The sequence below is a fragment of the Pinus tabuliformis genome, chromosome 8 (assembly GCF_031772625.1).
Source record: "Pinus tabuliformis cultivar Carrire ecotype Pingquan chromosome 8, CPIR1, whole genome shotgun sequence".
NCBI classification, from domain to species: Eukaryota; Viridiplantae; Streptophyta; class Pinopsida; order Pinales; family Pinaceae; genus Pinus; species Pinus tabuliformis.
In genome coordinates, this window is record NC_142294.1 from 125,902,101 (window position 1) to 125,921,321 (window position 19,221).

Consider the following 19,221-nt stretch of genomic DNA (forward strand, 5'->3'; position numbering starts at 1 on the left):
GATCATTCTGGTCACATTATTTTAACTCGCTCGCTGATGTTATGGTTTTGTCTTTTTTTCCAGGGTCGTCCAACTTGCAAGCTGGGAAACAAAGGCTTAGGCAAAGTACTCCCCGGCCCTGTGTACTGATCTTGCCCAATTTTGTTTTTGTCTGGGATTCTGAGATCTCAAAAGCAAAACCCTTTTGGCTTTTAATGCCACGAGAATATATACAGTGTTCAAACAAGTCATCTCACAACTTTTGAAACCGTGAGTTATTCCATCACAATTTTTGTCCTTAGTCTCTGTGATGTTGGCGCTTGAGGTTAAAATTTACTGTCTAAATAATATAGAAAACCACATGGCTACAGGAGGCATATATTCTGTAAATTTCTTGAAACCGAGCCCCATGAATAAACTGGTATGCAAATTGTTGCTGCCTGAGCGACTGTGTTTAAACTAAACATAAAACAGTTCGGCTGATTTTATTTTATTTAAGAGGGACTGGTTTTTATACGACGTTGTCTGACTGTGGTGTCGGGGCTGAGAAAAGAGTTGATGGGCTGACTGCCCAACGAATGTTTTATTACAAAAACTGGCGGCGGAAAAACAGCGGATTCCACGTTCAAGCGTCCGCGGTTTTTGACGAAACAATTGTTTTCTGTATGGTTTTTCAAAGGCGGTGTAAAAGCAAGTGGAAAATAGCCCCCGGAAGTCGGCGAGGCAGGATCGACGTTGGACGGTGCGTACGTGTGTTGCTTTGTGTCGCGTTCCTCCCCCTCCACCCACGAGATGCTTGCGGGCGACACGTCATCCTCATGCCATCCATGCATGTATGTTCATCTATGCATGGGATAGTGATTGGTCAGTACGCGTACCACGTGGGTAGTGGATGTCATGTGGGAAGGTGCCCCTCCGAGCCCTTCCAAACGCTAACAGACACGGCCGCCGTCACATCATGTACCCTCTCATGTCGCTGTCGGAGAGACATGGACTGGCAGAATTTTGTCTCTCTTCGTGACACGTCAGCTGGCCCCCGGCTCGATCTACAATTTCACAGCTATTTGTCCAGCTGGCACTTAGGTTGCTGTTTGCCAATGAGATTAGGAGGGGTGGACGGTGGACACATGAGCTTAGCTTTGACTCTAAATATAGAGGTGCCCAAGTTTCACCATCGGAGGATTGTTTTGACGTAGTTTAACTAGCGGAAGGAATTGCCCAGAAAGTTATGGAATTTCTGGCTATATTTAGAAAAAATTTGGCAAGGATTTTTGTAAATCTAAATTATAGCTGTTAAACTTCAAAATTTTAGGTGTTTTAGACATTTTTGATGGCCCTGAATCTATTTCCACCATCAAAAGCACGATTCAAACACTGCCTCTACAAGTTTTTTTGAATTTCTTTTCCCTGGATTCCTGCCCCTTTTGGCCGTCCCGGCAATTCCTCTCCTCTGCCTAGGTAGATTGTTTTAAGTTGGCATAGTCTAAACTTTAGTTTCATTTTAATGGAAATGTAATGATTTAAGATGGACACTGTAGGGGTGGAATTTGACGGGTAAATTTATTTTGACGAGCAAATTTATTGTTATGGGGTGATTTGCCCATCAAATATAGTTTATAAAATTGCAAAACCGTCAAGATTCTGGCTTGAAATTATGAAAACAGGTCAGGGACTGTGAAAAACATCAAATTTGACAGGTGAGCCTCTTTTGAAATTCCAACCTTGGACATGGGTGATAATTTAGGAGGACTTACGTATTTTTTTGTGGTGATAATTTAGGAGGAATTTATTTATTTGATTTATAAGTTTGTATATAGTTATGGAAATTGTTTATTTTGGAATAGAGTTTTTAGAATTTTAATTTAATTATTATAAAGATATAGTAGATATTTAATTTCCACAAAATATTTTAGAATAATTTTAGTAGTGGCCATAAATTAAAGGTTGAAATATATTTTAAAAGTAATTGTGTCTTCTTCATCTTTCTAATTAAATTGATCATGTAAACATGTGTCATGTGAATGAGTTATGGTTTTTTGGGTATGTGAAATTGTTAAGCCATGGTATTAGCCCATAGTATTGTTACAAAACCTATTTACAAATTAGTATTAGCCCCTAGTATTGTTACAAAACCTATTTACAAATAAAGAATTTTAATGGTAAAATGGCGGTGAACCTTACATGGTTTTTTTAGCTGTACATATGTTTGACTCGTATATTATTTTTTTAATGATAATAACAACAACAACAACAACAACAACAATGCTATAATTTAGTTATTTTTTATGATTTTTTTTAGGTAATGTGAGATATATAATGAGTTAAGTATTTTGATGCATTCATGTTTACTATCTATTTAATTTATATGTATGTGTTAATTTATATAGTTACCCTAATTATGTCCATAGGCATCTCCCTATTGAACATTGACAAATTAATCTTTCTTTCGAGCTAAATCTTTATCTTATGGTCATAAATGAAAGATGTTGCCATATTCTCATCTTTTCAAGTTTACCTAATACAATTATAAAATTACCATGCAAATTATCAAATAACAAACTACATCTTTTGGATAAATGGGTAATTATTTTTTACATTTACATAATACAATCATGAAATTATTGTGCAAATTATCAAATAACAAGTGGCATCATATAAATATGTGGGTTAAAATTTAAACTAATTAACTATAGATAAGATAGAAATAATTAATTTTTTTCACAATTGTATAATACAATCATAAAATCAATGTACAAATTATCAAATAACAAGTAACATGAATCCATGGATTAAAATTAAAATATTAATTTCTGAATAAGATAAGAATAAGTAAACCCCTAAAAATATTGAAATGTTGTTTGAAGTCTCCTTTTGATAACCACACTTTTGGTGGCTATTATAGTTTACATGATTCAAAGATTTCAAAACTAAAATTACAATAATGAAAAAAAGAATCTTAAAAATAAAAGTTAATAGATAAATTATTCATTACAAAGTGATTTTTTCATCAAATATAATAAAAAAATTACCAATCATAATAAACATTGTTGGAATGTTGTTTGAAGCTTCATGGCCCATCTGCTTTTGGAGTTACACTTTTAGTGGTTACTATAGATTAAATGATTTAGAGATTCTAAAACTTTTGAGATTACAATTATGAATAGAAAAATCATTAAAAAATGGGATTTACTAGATAAAGTGTCCATGTACATTACAAAGTGATTTGTTTATCAAATATATTAAAAAATTATAAACCATAATCAATATTCTTGAAATGTTGTGTGAAGCTTCAAATACATGCAACCACATATTTGGTGGTTGCTATAGTTTAAATGTGTGATTACTATAGTTTAAATTATACGTAGATTCCAAGATTTATGAGATTACAATGATGCAGTAAAGAAATCATTAAAAAAAAATAGAATTTAAAAGATGAATTGTTCATTACAATGTGATTTGTTTCTCAAATATAATGAAAATTTACAAACCTTAATTAATATTTTTGGAATTTTGTTAAAAACTTTATGATCTATCTGCAATTTTGGAATATTGTTGGAAGGTTCATGGATCTATCTGCGCAGTGGGGAATAGGATTTTAAATAAATATTAGTTTGAATTTTAAAGTCTTTCCCGTACCCTGACTATATATATATATATATTTATATATCATGGATCAGAGGAAAGAACCATGAATCCTCCGGTGGGAGCAGGTGGGGTGGCGCCTCCTCAACACGTGGTGAAGAGAGGCTACCTACCCAATATGTGAATTCTCCCTCACGTAAGTTTGTTCTTCAAGGGCTGTACATGTGGTTGTTGGCTGCCGGACATTTAACATGTTGTCGCCCGCCTGCCCTCCGGGGTTGAGAACCCACCCTCCCGTTATCTACCTTTCTTCCCGATTCCCAGGGACATAAAATAGAATGAGAAGAGTATCCAAGGAATGCATTGACAGACCAGCTGCGTGTGTATATATGTATGTATATATACACTGGAAATATATATATACATACACCGGATATAAAAATACAAAGGGAAGTAGGATAGTTGTTATCGCTTGGGGTTACTCTACAGGGAAAGCGTGAGTGGGTTGAATGGTAAATAGTTCAAAAAAACAGTTTGAACACCCTTTGCCAATTTCAGGAGTCTCCGGGTGGGTTAAAATTATCCACCCAACTTTTCGTTGTAACTTTGATGTGATAGGGTGGACAGACTACACTGTTAACCTCGTCATTTCAAAGTTCTGATCTTTGAATCAGAATTTATGGAGTTGGGTAGTTTTCATCAAAGTGCAAGTGAATCTGAGTTAGTAGTCTCACAAACCATCACCCTTTTCTACCATTGGAAATGGAATCTCTGGAAAAACGGATTTCTGCCATTTTTGACATTGGAGTTGAATCTCTGGTTTATATTGGAAATGGAATATGTAATTTTCAAACGTTTGAAAACATTTTATTTATTTTTTGAAAAATCTTTACGAGAATTGAATATTAATTTTAAAATGTTTGGAAATTTTTTATTTAGTTCCAGGTATGATTAGCTTTTTTTAGTTTTAAGGTAATCTATGCTATTTATTGGCTATGAGTATTGGATTATTTATATCTTATTATCTGTAGTTGTGTATGACTGACTATATATAATTTGAGAAAGTTATAAAATTACTTTAACAACTAAGGGTTCTTTTAAAGCTTTCCATATAACATTAATTAATATTATACATAACACTATTTACCACAAAAATATTTACAATTTAATACTCTTTCTAAATTTCAACTACTACAACTACTAGCAAAAACAACAAATAAACTTTCTATGTAACATTAATTAGCATTACACATTACACTATTTACCAAAAAAAAATTATACAATCTAACACTTCCTAAATTTCAACTATATCAACTAGTAACACAAACAATGATTAAGCACTTTCCTTCAAATTCAAAAAGATCTCATGCTAGTGGTTTGGTGAAAATGTTATCCAAATGGTACTGAGACTTACAAAACTATAGAATCATGTTTTCATTGTTAACAAGTTCACAAATGAAATGAGAGCAAGAGTTAATGTGTTTACTCTTGTGATGAAACACATGATTCATGGATAGTACAATGATTGCATTGTTGTCACAAAAGATGGGGGTTGGCTCATTCTCTTATGGTAAGTTTTTAATCTTACTATGTGGAATGTTATGTGGAATGTTGTTGATGTAGCTACTACATACTATGCTTCAGTTGAAGATATTATGATAATGGATTTTTTCCTAAATGACAATGAAATTAAACATGTAATTAAATGGAAATCATAACTAGGAGTGAATTTCCAATAATCAATGTTACCTGCAAAATTGTGAACCCAACAAGAATATTGTTTTTTGAAGTGGAATACCAAATTTCATAGCATGTTGTACCTACATTGTACCTTAAGATTCTTTTCCGAACCTTCAATTGAGATTCTTTCTGAAACTCCATGAACATAGAAATTAAGCTTACTCCACAGATGACATATGGCTTGGTACCTATAAGATACATAAGGTTATCTAGAATTATTTTGTACAAATAGTATTAATCATTGATCCTTTATCTACTTTACTTAACTTTTTACCTGTTGCAATTGGTATATCTATTGGTTTTATTTTATCGATTCTGAACCCTTTCATAATATGAATAGCATAGTTCTGCTAACATATAAAAATACCTTTCATAGATTGCTCAATCTCTATTTAAAAAAAAAAAAAACTTCATAAGAGCAAAGATCACTCATTTGAAACTCTATCTTCATGGTTACTTTTAGATCATCCAACATCACATTTCTTGTATATATCATATCATCAACATGAAGGAAAAAAATAAGAATATTACCTTGCTAATCTATTTTAGTATAATGTGTGGATTCATTTGTAGAAATTCCTTGTAGATTCAAACTGCAGATTGTAATATGCTAAAACAATTGAGTTGAATCTACTCTACTCATTAGCAGAAACAATAAATGATCGATGAAATCATGAAGCATAAAAGAGAAAGAATTCAGTCACACATAACACAATGATTTTATGGGGAAAGCCACAACTAAAAACCCATGCTTTCTGTATATTGCATTAGTCAAATAATGTATATGAATACAATATGCTTTACTCAACCTTGAGCTCAACTTGCATAAGTATTTTCTATCCTCTGCCTCTCTGACTGCCTTTGGCCAATACTTAACAAAATTTCCAAACCTCCAAGCTCCTAATTCCTTGCATTGTTCCTCAAGGAATTTTCCCCTATTTAATGGGGAAATTCCTCAATTATGAATTGTGCAATCCTCATAGGCCTTCCTCTCAATGCATGCACCATATGTTCAATTTGGATGATTTTACAACTAATAGTACATTATCCCTGAACTCCAATCTCAAGTGGGTCTTTCTCTGATCTGACATGCATAAGTTAATTATGAGTGAATCTTCAATTTACTGGTTGAATAGTGTTGCTTACACCCCACTACTGCAGGGTACACCCCAATACTGGATCTCCCACTAATTCCTCCATCAGTTGGAACTAGTTAAACTGAATTAAATAACTACAACTAAAAAGAACTCAACCTGGGCCCCTAAAATTTAGGAACCACTTGACATGACTCTAGATCGACTCTCAACTCAAATTAACAGAGCCAACTAAGTGAAATTAACTTAGTTAACTATTACAAGTTGCTATGAGAAATAGAATTACAATTTAATTCTTATTTTAATTCAAGGACAAAATTAAATTAGGATTTTCTTGTTGCATTTTTCAACACTCCCTCTCAACAAGAAATGGATTATCTACTACCCTGATCTTGCCTCTGTGAAACTTGAATTTGCATCTTGACAATGCCTTTGTCAAAATATCTGGATCCTGCTCCTATGTAGGAATGTATTCTAGCAACATGATTCTCCTCTACACAAAATCTCGTAGATGGTGATATCGGATGCCAATATGCTTGGACCGATCATGAAAAAATGGATTCTTAGAGAGTTTGACACAACTCTGATTGTCATTGTAAATCATTGTAGGACCCATTTGTTGACAAAAAAACCCAACAAGGATCTTCCTCATCTAGGTAGCCTCACAAGCTGCTCGACTAGTAGCCAGGTACATTACTTGTGCTGAACTGAGTGCACTCTGATCTTTGTTTCCTGTTATACCAAAAAACTATTGTTGACCCAACACTAAAGATTCCCCCTAATGTGCTCTTTCTATCAGATGGACTCCCTACCCAATTTGCATCTAGGAAGCCTTAAAGCTTCACTCCTTCTATCTGTCTGTACCAAAGACCAAACTCAGTGGTGCCTCTAAGGTTTCTCAACACATGTTTAGTTGTCTTCCAATAAATTTTGGTTGGCTTAACCATGGATTGACTGGGCTCGTTAACTTCAAAATACATGTCTGGTTGTGTGTTCACCAAATACATAAGTGAACCCACAAGTTGTCTATAAATAGTATCATCCACTACTTCACTTAAAGTAGCATCTTCCTTCCTCTAGTTACCTGCTAGAAGAGTCTCCATGGGTTTGTCGCTTCCATGTGGAACTTCTTTAGTATCTCATTGGCATACTTTCCCAGAGAGACAAATAGTTCCTTGTCTCCTTGCCATACTTTCATACCAAGAAAGTAATGCATGAGCCCTAGGTCCTTCATCTCGAATTCTCTTGCAAGATCCTCTTTGTAAGATTTTATCAGCTTCTCATCACCTCTTAGAATCAAATCATTGACATATAATACTATAATCAAGAATTTACCTTCAACCACAATATGATAAAGGTTCGCATTTGCTTTATTTTTTGGTGAAGCTCAACTTGGTGAAATAGTTGTCAATCCTGGTGTACCAAGCACGAGGTGCTTATTTTAGTCCATACATTACTCGCTTGAGTCTTCACACATGTGACTCTCTGTTGAAAGTTTCAAATCCTTCTGGTTGCTCAATATACACATCTTGCTCAATCATATTGTTTAGGAATGTTGTCTTCACATCCATATGATGTATCTTCCATACCATCTGTGCTAACAGTGCTAGAATAGATTTGATTGATGAGTACCTTGCTACTAGAGTGAGACCTCCCTCCACTTGAGAGAACCCTCTGGCCACAAATATGGCCTTTTGTTTCTCCACAATACCATCTGTTACTTGCTTTACCTTGTAAAGGCATCTGGAATTCACCACTGACTTGTCTGCTGGTCTTGTGACTACTTCCCAAACACTGTTTCTAATAATGGAGTCATACTCCTTAACCATAGCATCAACCCATATTGGTTGCTGCATTGCTTCCTTGAATGAGGATGGTTCAACCTTTACACTCTCATTCATCATATCCATGTAGCCCATGTACCGATTTGGTGACTTCCTCTGCCTGGGATGTGATGTGGGTGCTCCCACATTCTCTCTAGAATCATGCATCAATTTTTCATCCTCTCTGGTGTGCTTCCTTCCATCTCTAGAAGTCTCTGCATGAGTGGGTGCTTTCACTCTTTGCTCCTTTGCATGTGGCTACTCCACATCATCCTGAGGTTCCTCCTTTGGAGCTAAAAACTCCTCATCTGGATGTAACTGAAGCTCCCCCTCAAGGGAACATCTCATGGCCTTCTCTTCATCGAACTTCACATCTCTACGAACCACTATCATCCTGTTGGATGGTAGGTACACCTGATAGATACACCATAATGCATTCCAATATTTCTTTCTATTTTTAACAACTTGTCTTTGTGCATTTGACATTGCTTGTAAGATTTCCTAATATGGTTCTACTAACCTACTTACTACAATATCCCAACATTCTTGAAAACAAAGGGATTTTTTTATTTTGATTGACCATAGACCATAAGTCATACTAGTCAAAATTAAGCCTTATGATAGTTATTGACTCCTACTAGATGTCATTAGCTCTTCCCTTTTCCAATTTCACTCCAAGATTGTACTGATATTCTTACCTTATAAATTATGAGGTTCCCCCTTCAATTTAAATGTTCAATTTTTAAATAAACTTTTCTTCATGTTCTAAAAAAATAAACCAACTTACTTCTCTCTATTTTTTTTAATCCTTCATCTCCTCCTTTTGCCGTTACAAAATATTTTTACCTATACAAAATCTTTTACTCTAAAGCAAGGTAATTATCACTTTGATAATGGAAAAAACTCAAATATTTTGTGATAATAATTACTTTTACCATCATAAAACTAAATCAAAGCTTTAAATAAATATTCAACTAATACTTTTAATTGTATTTTTTGTCAAACCCTATCAATATTCATTCTACGTACCCTTAAAAATTCCTCAAAATTATAATTCACCCAAATGATAAAAAAAAATTATAATAATGTGAAAAATGATATCTCTCCTCAACAAATAACAAGTGACCCCTTTCTTCTAACAACATAATTTACTGCTCTCTCACACTCAAATATTACATGGTGTCTAATTACTACTTCAATGTTTGTGTAGCTTATTCCATAGAATTAGAATAATCTTACTCTCTTATATTTGAAGAGATTTAAGCTTACTCTAATACCAGGACAAAATAGATAATAAAATAATTAACTAATAAAATAATCAGTGTAGAAAATGATTAACTTGGAAAATAATATTTTATTGATTTATAAAATGATTTAAAGATAATTCTCTCAAAATATCTAGAAATGAATTATCTAAATATAACTAAACATAATTAAATTTAATAACTAAAACTTTTTAAGTAAAACTTTTTAAATAAAACATACTAACTAAAAAATAACACTATCTAACATCAATAACATGCAATACTTTAGTTAATTTGAGGAGTCATTGACATACCATGCTCTTAGGGGATTGTTACTTACAAAGTCATGGCTTATTCATGAGGAAATTACTATATATATCATTCTAGCGTGAGATCGTCACATGACATGATAGAGATGAGTATAATGAAGGGCATATAGGGAATCATGTATATAATCATTCCCATGTACCACTACCAAAGAATATAGCTATGTGATCAAAACACAAACGCTTAACTATGTGATCAAAACATAAACGCTTGCACAAATATGTTATTATCAATACCATGCTTCAATTTTTTTGATCATAAATAATTAATTTTTTTAATTAAATTACTTTACACCATAGTATTTATGTTACAATTTTATGTTAGATTTTTTGGTGCATATATTGTAAAAGGAAATAAAAGTTTCAATTTCTTTTTAAATATTAAAGCACTCATGGCATTAAGTCACACTCATTTCATTAAGTCACGTTTCTATGGATTATTTAGAGCACTCATTTCATTAAGTCACACTCATCACATTTCCATGAATAATGGTGAAATAGAAATTAGTAAAGTAAATAGTGTGCCGTTTCTAAAACATGTACTTATTGATTATGATGAAGAGTAAAAAAAATTTTGAAATGGAAAAAATGTTATATAGTGGTAAATTATTTTATTGGTGAAAGAGTTTATAAAAAAAATATAAAATATATTTTTTTCCTCAATTGAAGATTATTTCATGTTTAAATAGTAAAGTATTTAATAAAAAGAATACAAGACATTTTTTTCATATTAAAATAGATAGTTATACTATCGTATATTAATGTGAATTTTTTTATAAAAATAAATTATATGTTAAATGTATAAAATGATTAAAAAATTAAATATATAATATTAATTGTTCACTTCTAACCAATCTGAATCATCATCTTGAATTCTACTTTAATCTTTCTAGAAGATTCAAATGTCTTTTGGAATGGGTCATTATAATTTGTGAAAAGTGGCCTCTAAAAGGTTTAAATGACTTTTGGAATGGGACAATATGGTTTGTGAAAGGTGGCATCTTAACTATGATTAAAATAATGGACAAGTATATTGAAATAATTGAGATTGATAACCTAAGGTGGTATAAGATAATGCAAATTTTTTCATTTAAGTATTTTTTTAAATGGAAGTTTAATGTGGCTTAAGTTTTTTTCTCTATTTGTTAGTATTGTAAATGACTAATGAAATTAGATTTTATAAACACTTTCATTTTGACAATTTGGGTGTAAAGGATATGGCCTTTTAGATTGTGAGAATAAGAAGATTAAATTAATTGCAAGTAATATATGATTTTTGGAACATGTTTGTTCGCTCTTAAAATCTGATCTTTTGGAATGACGGTGAATTTTATAACTAATTGAACTTTCCAAATTCATCCAAAATTAAACCTTATTGTTAATTGAACTTGTGAAAGTTGTCAAGATTATGATCTAATTGCATAATTTTGTACTCAAACCTACCTATTTCAAAAATGTTGATGCTAGGTTGGCTTGCAAGTGCACAACCACAAGCATAAACATTTTTTAGAGATCAAAAGTTGGCTTCATATAGACTACACACTCTTTGGTGGTACCCAAAGTGCCATTAATAATTATTGGTGTGTTTTCAAATCCAAGAATTATGAAAATATAAAAATCCTTTAAAATATATCCCCTTTAATAAATTGCCTCTCGCTCTAAATAAACATTCTTTGTATATTAAAAATACATAAATAAATCTATATAAAAATCATATAATTAACTTAGAAAATTAATTCTAACTTCAAATTACAACCATTGCTTCTAAAAAATCAATTTTCCTTATAAAACAAGTCAAATGTGACCATATCTCTAATAGCCATTAAGGTGAGCCACATAGACTTAGCTTCTGCCAAAAAAGATAAGTACGGTCACAAGTCAAAGATATTTGTCTCTCTTAACCACTAATGTGAGAATATAGATTTAGCCTCTTTCCCATGAAGATATCATTTAGATAGAATTAAACAAGGTGAGCCAGGTGAACTTAGCCTTTTCCAATAAAGACTAAGTATGAAAATATCCTCACAAAGATGTCCATCCCTCTCATAACCATTACAGTGATCCATATAGACTTAGCCTATGCCCACACAGATTTAAGTATGAATATATGGTTATCATTTGCACTTAGTCTCTTATCTCTTCCCACCAAGTCTAAGTATGAATATATCATCCAAAAGAACAAGTATGAATATATCATTGGGATAGACTTAAACGTATATGAATGTATCATCACAAGGGCCAGGTACGACTATATCATTTGGATAGACTTAAACGTAAATGACAACCATATTAGATATCCACGTTTATCGACACACGGAATCATCATTAACTTCAACAAACACTTTAACCGTGGGAGTGATTCAACATTGCCTTGCCTTTCCAGAGTAGCGTTAAAACGAGCCAAAACGTTTTTATCCTACTCCCTCTCTGCGTTTTGCCACATGCAGCAGCAACACAAGCACAGATGGCGTCCCATCCATCCATGTGACCGACCCTTTTATCTGACAGTGAAGAACGAAAAGGTTTTAGGGTGCAACCGAAGAATGGCTTTTCGAATGCGTGTGACCTCGATACAAATGCATCTGGAATCTGTAAAAGCATAGTCTTTGAAATCCTCACTCAATGCTTAGAGCCACCGCAGAGGTCTGAGATCGATGGGGAGCACTGGGCACTGGGCAGTTTCTCCATGCACTCTCTAGTCTCCTGGTAATTCCAAGGTTACCAGGTATCCCATTGGCTTGCACCCACATTGTAACCGTCCCCCAAATTTGTGGATAAAACTATTTTTTTCGAAGACTGTACAGGATTTGACCAACTACGTACATGCGGTGACTCCGACTACTCGATGCCAACGTCGCTGGCCTGCCACTACGCTGCAGTTTCGAAGCCCGCTAAGAAACTTCTTTAAAATCTAGACAACATCGTCACCCGAAAATTAGGTCGCCAATAACAAAATTTTAACGTTAGGGTTTGGCGGTTGCAAGAAAGTAGCAAAACACGACAGGAAGAAAGAGTTTCGATGGGGGATGAAAAAATTGGCTGACATGTTCAAAAAAAAATGGGGAAGAACTAAAAGAGGAGAGAAAGGCTAAAACTGTACAGACGTGTTGGAGAGCGAGATGTCAACTGTAGGGCGGTCTCTATAGCTAGAGTTACGTGCATGTAAGTTGCAATGCACTAGTCACGATGCCATGGCACACAGAGTTTGGTACTGCTACTAGTAGCAGTAGGTACCCATTATCTTTGGCAGAGCATAGCAGGAGGTTGGTACAGTGAGAGCAGCACAGTACATCTTGTTATTTGTCGTTTGTCGAGGGATACCCATTCTGTACACGTAGGTCCCGCGCCTCGCTCCATATCTCATTACGCCGTATTTGCATTTATTTTATTCGCTCCATATCCGTCGTCGGAGTATATTTATGCGTTTTGGAAAAGTAAAGCGATGGGGACGTTGATTGATTTTTGTAATTTCTGTGTGTGTATGGGCCCTGGGGGGTTTTTGCCAGTGTGGATGCAAGCAAAATCAAGAAAATCAAGATCAAGATTGAGACCTGCCTAGTGCCCATGTTCTATGCCTATGCCCAATTGCCCATTGCGCCCATGTCTATGCCTATGCCCAATTGCCCATTGCCCATGGCCTAGCTAGTTGGTATGGTAAGGTAAGGTAGGTACCTCTTTTTATCTTGGAGTTGTTTAATTGTTCAACACGTTTTACGACGTCAGCGGCCATCATATAAGGCGTCCCATCTGCTGGGGATCAATCAAACTTACTAGAGCCCTCAACTCGATTTTGAAATTTAAGAAAATTTTGCATGGTCTGTGTGAACTAGGTTAGTGGGCTTTGCTGTTGTGGCTTTTGGGTTTTGCTCAGTTTATTTGTTGTTGTTGTTGTACGTAGAGACTCTCTGGATGGTCCTCTGTTTAGCCACGACACTGGAAGCTGTCTGATAGCATCTCTGGGTCAGCTCTGTTTATTAATGTGGGGATGATATTTTTGCAGAGCTTTGGAAGCTAATCCCAGCATTCTACTGCCGCTGCAACTGATGGGCTGACTGAAATTCATTCTGGACTTGTGACTTATAACTCTTTCTGCCCTGCAAAAGCCAGATTCAAGAGCCCATTTGCCTCTCTCCTCTCTATTTGCCTTATCTGCCATTCATTCTACTTTATCCTTTTCGTTATCCACTTGGAGCATTGAGAACCAAGTCATTGGCGTGGCTGGGTGAGAGGTAAGTGTAAAGTTGACCTACACAAAGCAGGTTATTTTTAAATGGGATTCTTGTGTCACTGAATCCTAATCTGTAAAACCTTTGCCGATCCGTCTACTGTTTACATTTAATGGTCCTGCTATTGTATTCAATGTTTTTTTTCCCTGAAATAGTCTACTATTTGAGTGGTTTGCAGGGATGCAAATCCCCAAAACCAGTTTTTAGAAATGACTCATCCAGACTTCCAGAGATCGTAGAAACAATGTTACTGCTTGGTGTCTGGGTTTAAATTATAAAAATGTGTAAACTTCCTTTCTGTTTACTTCTGCACTTCACTGCATTAATTTCAGTCGGCTTTTAAGGTCTTACCGTGCAGAAACCAGCTGCACTTCATTTAATTCCAGGTGACTTTTTAGGATTTCCTGTGCCAAGCCTGCTTAGAATATCACTGCACTAAATGAAAAAGAGATATAAAGGACCATTGGTGTTGATAGATTTCATAAGCTTATTTGGGCAGATAAAACATTCCATGTTCTGCTCAATCTCTTTTGTTCATGGCAATTTCTGCTTCTTAGGGTTCACTGAAACGCATGTCAATCAAATGCAAAGGGAATGTTTGGATGCATAAGAGTTACTGCTGCATTTTTGTTATATTGAAGCTGCTAATAGATACCCAAATGTGTTTACTTTTCGTTTTTTGTAACATTAAATCCTTCACAAACCCACAAAGGTTATTAAGCTAGAAAAATGGCCTCTCGGATGATTGCATTCCTAACAAATCATTGTTTCTTGTACACATTTGCAGGCATCCAGAACTGAAATTCTGATAGAGTTCAGAGATGGTGTTGGAAGCTCTAAACTCACAGGTTTTCAATAGTACTAGCATGGGTCAGTCTCCCCACGAAGCAGGCTTTGCTGAGATGTTACATTTTCCAGCAGAGAGAACAGCAGGCATGTCATTCCTTCAGATGTTGGATGGAATCGCAGTGAACAGAGACGGAGGTATTCGCTCATTTGCCGATGATATTGAGGAAAAGCTGGCAGCGTCTGAGCAACTAGAGATTAAAGAACACAGGCCATGGCAGCATGGCTTTCAACAACTTCTGAACTTTCCTCTCTGTCATCAAATAGATGATTCTGCCTTTATGATACCCCCACAGTTTCCCGATCAGCATGCAACTCAGTATGTGTCGAAAAAAGGCACAGGCAGTGTCGAGAATAACAGCTCCCATGACTTTCAGCAGGCACGAATCTGCCATCACCAGCAGCTTTTTGAACCAGAAAGCTGCATTACACATGTTTCTGAATCGTGTTCTCCAATTAAGACTGAAGCCTGCAAGGACCATTCCAGCTCCGAGATATTAGAAGAGGGTGTTAGCTCTGCGGCCCTGGACCCCAATTCCTGCATAACTACAAATTCGTCGTCAGAAAATGGCACAGGTGGGGGATTTGTAACCTCGTCCATGATGCCGAGCAGTACTGCTCCTTCTTCTCAATTGAGTACCAGGATGGAAGTTCGCGACAGAAGGAAGAGGAAACGCTCCAAGGCCTGCAAGAACAGTGAAGAAGTCGAAAGCCAACGCATGACTCATATTGCAGTGGAACGCAATCGCCGAAAGCAAATGAATGAGCACCTCTCTGTTCTTCGTTCTCTCATGCCAGGATCCTATATTCAAAGAGTACGAATATCCATCCCCTTGATTATATTGATAACATATTCATTTTTAAATGAAGTAGTGTTTTCTTCATTGAGTGGAGAATTCTGGAAGTTGAAATTTCATTTTTCTGCAATGTTGAATTTTCATTTTTCTGCAATATTGAATGTTTCTAGTAAACATTTCACTCATCTTCAATTACAATTTGAAGATGATGACAAATTGAAGATAAAAACAAGTGACATATTCGACATTCCGAACCTCGCTCAGGTGAATCATCATCAAAATTGAATGAATCTTCAAAGGTCATTAGGGTTCATCTTCAAGATTGGACCCATATCGGAATTCACCAGCTTTAAAATGAATCAAGTCATGTATTACATTTTCAGAATGAGCATAAGTGACACATTGACCTTTTCTATAGTTACTTGGGTTAATCAGGATTGAATGAATGTTCCAGCCTCATTCAGGTTCATCTCCATGATTGAATGGATTTTCTTTTCATTCAATTCAATTATCCAGTGAAATTCTAAAGGTTTAATATGGAAAATTTCAATGTCTATCAGAGTTAGAGTGTTAGTTCTAAAGCAATATTGTTTTACAATTATTTCGCAATAATGTTATACAATTGTTCAGATACTGTTAGTCAAAACTGGAAGTCTCAAATTTCATCACATTATTGTGTGCAGGGAGATCAAGCTTCTATCATTGGAGGGGCCATCGATTTCGTTAAGGAGCTAGAACAGCTCTTGCAGTCGCTTCAAGCACAGAAACGCAAACGAGAATGCGAAGAATTTGGGTGTAGTCCCAATTCTCCTACTCCTTTCAATGGCTTCTTCCTCTCTCCACAGTATACATCATACTCCGCACAGTGGAACTCGAGATATGGTGTGGAAAATACTTCATTTAACGATACGGGCAACGAATTGATTGCAGAGAACAAGTCTGCAGTGGCAGACATAGAAGTGACTATGATTGAAACACATGCTAGCATTAAAATCCTATCACAAAAGAGGACAGGACAGCTAATGAAAACCATTGAGGCGCTTCAAAGTCTTCACATGACGATCCTACACCTAAATATCACCACTATCGATCAGACTGTTCTCTACTCTTTCAATGTCAAGGTAACCTATCGGTCTCTTTCAGTCCGTCTCTGTTATTATGTTTTGATAAAGTTATGTTGTTAAGCTACATGTTACATGAAAATAACTGAACATGTTATGTTATCTTTTTTTTTTTTGGTTGTTTTTTCCAGATTGAAGATGAGTGCCAGTTAACGTCCGCTGATGAAATTGCAACAGCAGTACACGATATCTTCAATATCATCCATTCCAACGCCATCAACTAAACGTGCCCACTTAGTCAACATTGTCTCCATATGCTTGCTCTTCATACTCAGTTTAGGTCTCCAGTACAGATTTTCTCTGTCATATTTATTTCAGTTGCAGAATGAGGCAGTGCGACGGGTTAGTACAGTGTGATCATTCTCTTCTTCTTCAAAGTAATGAACGCCACTGCAAGCACAATTAAAGGCCGATCAAGCTCCGAATTGTACTATCTCCATACTCTTGGTTAATTCAATGCATCATCCTGAATCACTGTGCATGATTGGCTTCTAGCTGTGTAAATGACAGTCATGGCCACTCTGAGAAAGAGTAAACGCAGAATATCTGTTTGTACGTGCCCTACACTATTCTTTGACTGTAAAACTCGCAACTCAATGGCGTACTCTATCCACTGCAAAACCTATTGGTTTTATACAATACATAGCTATAAGATTCTCCACATTTACCTGCTATGAAATGACAGTTAAATCAGACTCATCCAACCCTTTTGAGCTTTGGTCTGTGGAGACACCTATTTACATTTGGTTACTTCGTTCTCTTCCTCTTACGTGCATATATGGATGTCCCTGTCGGACTGGATTGGATTGAATAGAATAGAATGCTAGGGGTTTCCTTTTTCTTCACATGGAAATGTTAGTGTGTTCATGCTCTCTGAAGAAATAGAAATGGACCATCGTTGGCAATGGGCACACCTTTTTGTTTTACATTCGTTTTATACACTTGTATACTGGGAATTTTTACATTTCACATGCAACAACTTTATGAAACCATTTGAAAATATAATGATGTGATATAAACCAAACTAGCCCATTCAAAATGGGCAACTCGTACACATTCAATAAATATAATTAAATTTAATAGCGATGGATGCTGCTGCTGCTTTAATCTTATTATGAGCTCCGTGTCATATTAAACATGATCCTCTTTTATATTTAAATTTAGTAATTAAAATATATATCCAATAACAATAATTATAATTTTATAATGCTGTTTACATTTATACAAAACATATATAAAACATAATATAAAATATGGTTCTTTCCTCTTAAATGGAATATTATATCATTAAAAATATGTTCTTTTTTAATGAAAATTAATGTTTCATTTAGATTTAAAATAATAATTAAATATTTTTATTATATTGTTAATGATAATATAAATTAAAGGATTTTTTTATTGGATAAATTTTATCTAATTATAAAGTGTTTTAGTTAATTTATTTATTAATATTTTTTATAAATTATGTTTTTAAATTAAATTAAGTCGTTTTTTTGGTGTAAATTTGTATACTTAGTGTTTCATTTAGATTTAGTGTTTTATTATATTGTTAATGGTAATGTAGATTCAAAGGAGTTTGTTTTATTTTATTTTTATGATAGGTTAGTTTTATCTTATTCTAAAGTGTTTTAGTTAATTTATTTATTAATAGTTTATATATATATATATATATATTTTGATATAATTTTTTTTTTTTAATCTGTATTTCATAATTTTGTGTGAAGTGGAATGATGAAAATTTTTAATTCAATTTTTTATTAATCATTTTTTAAAATTAAATAAAAATATATTATACGTTTAAGTTTTAAGTTATGGAGTGTTTAAAAGTTTATTTTAAAATTATTATATTAGTATAATTATATTAAAAATATTAGTCTTGATGATGGATGGAGCTACTATCCGAAATAGATCACATATATTACCCAGAGCTATTCTAGAAATCTCTAATAATAGCTGAAGGATTTATAAATATAACAAAATACTATTAATTTGAGAAAAAAAAAGGAATTACACATCTTATTGTAAAATGGACCATTTTACTAAATAAAATTTGCTTATATATTCATTTACCTATCTAATTAGAATATCATCTTATTAAAATTGGAATAATCTCAAATCCCTACAAATTTGGTGGCCCAGCCAATTGCACCAATCTAATTTTTTTTAATTTATTAAAAGTCAATGCAACCTAAAAAACTTTGTAACACACTACAACTGTTGATAAGCATTAAGACTAAGCGCATGCTGAGCATATTTCCTTGAGAATCAATCTAGGCCATCAATTAAAGAAATAAAAAAAAATCAACAGATCCTCATCCACCTTAAATTGAAATAAAAAGGTAAATCTGAACCGCGACCCCAAAAAACCTGACGACATCTGCAAAGCTGCAACTCAGGAGGTTGAGAACTAGGTCAGAATGACAGAGGAGGAAGCGGGGGGAGA

The 19,221-nt window shown here is 34.3% G+C and overlaps 1 protein-coding gene across 2 annotated transcripts; it reads left to right on the plus strand.

The window, feature by feature from the left end:
- The first annotated feature begins 13,539 nt into the window (after positions 1-13,539).
- LOC149234444 (uncharacterized) lies at positions 13,540-17,704 on the plus strand. 2 transcript variants are annotated; one of them, XM_089371845.1, is made up of 4 exons: positions 13,540-14,017; positions 14,802-15,675; positions 16,341-16,778; positions 16,910-17,704. In XM_089371845.1, exons 2-4 carry the CDS (start codon positions 14,836-14,838, stop codon positions 17,000-17,002), a joined length of 1,371 nt encoding a protein of 456 aa, XP_089227971.1. In that variant the 5' UTR covers positions 13,540-14,017; positions 14,802-14,835; the 3' UTR covers positions 17,003-17,704. The 2 variants fall into 2 exon arrangements, with proteins under 2 accessions (XP_089227971.1, XP_089227972.1); XM_089371846.1 differs by lacking the exon at positions 13,540-14,017 and adding an exon at positions 14,052-14,400.
- Positions 17,705-19,221: the final 1,517 nt, after the last annotated feature.

Coding starts and splice junctions, on each gene's coding strand:
- LOC149234444 (XM_089371845.1), top strand. CDS start 14,836: ATGGTGTTGGAAGCTCTAAACTCACAGGTTTTCAATAGTACTAGCATG. Junction 15,676..16,340: donor CAGGATCCTATATTCAAAGA/GTACGAATATCC, acceptor TATTGTGTGCAG/GGAGATCAAGCTTCTATCAT. Junction 16,779..16,909: donor TCTACTCTTTCAATGTCAAG/GTAACCTATCGG, acceptor TGTTTTTTCCAG/ATTGAAGATGAGTGCCAGTT.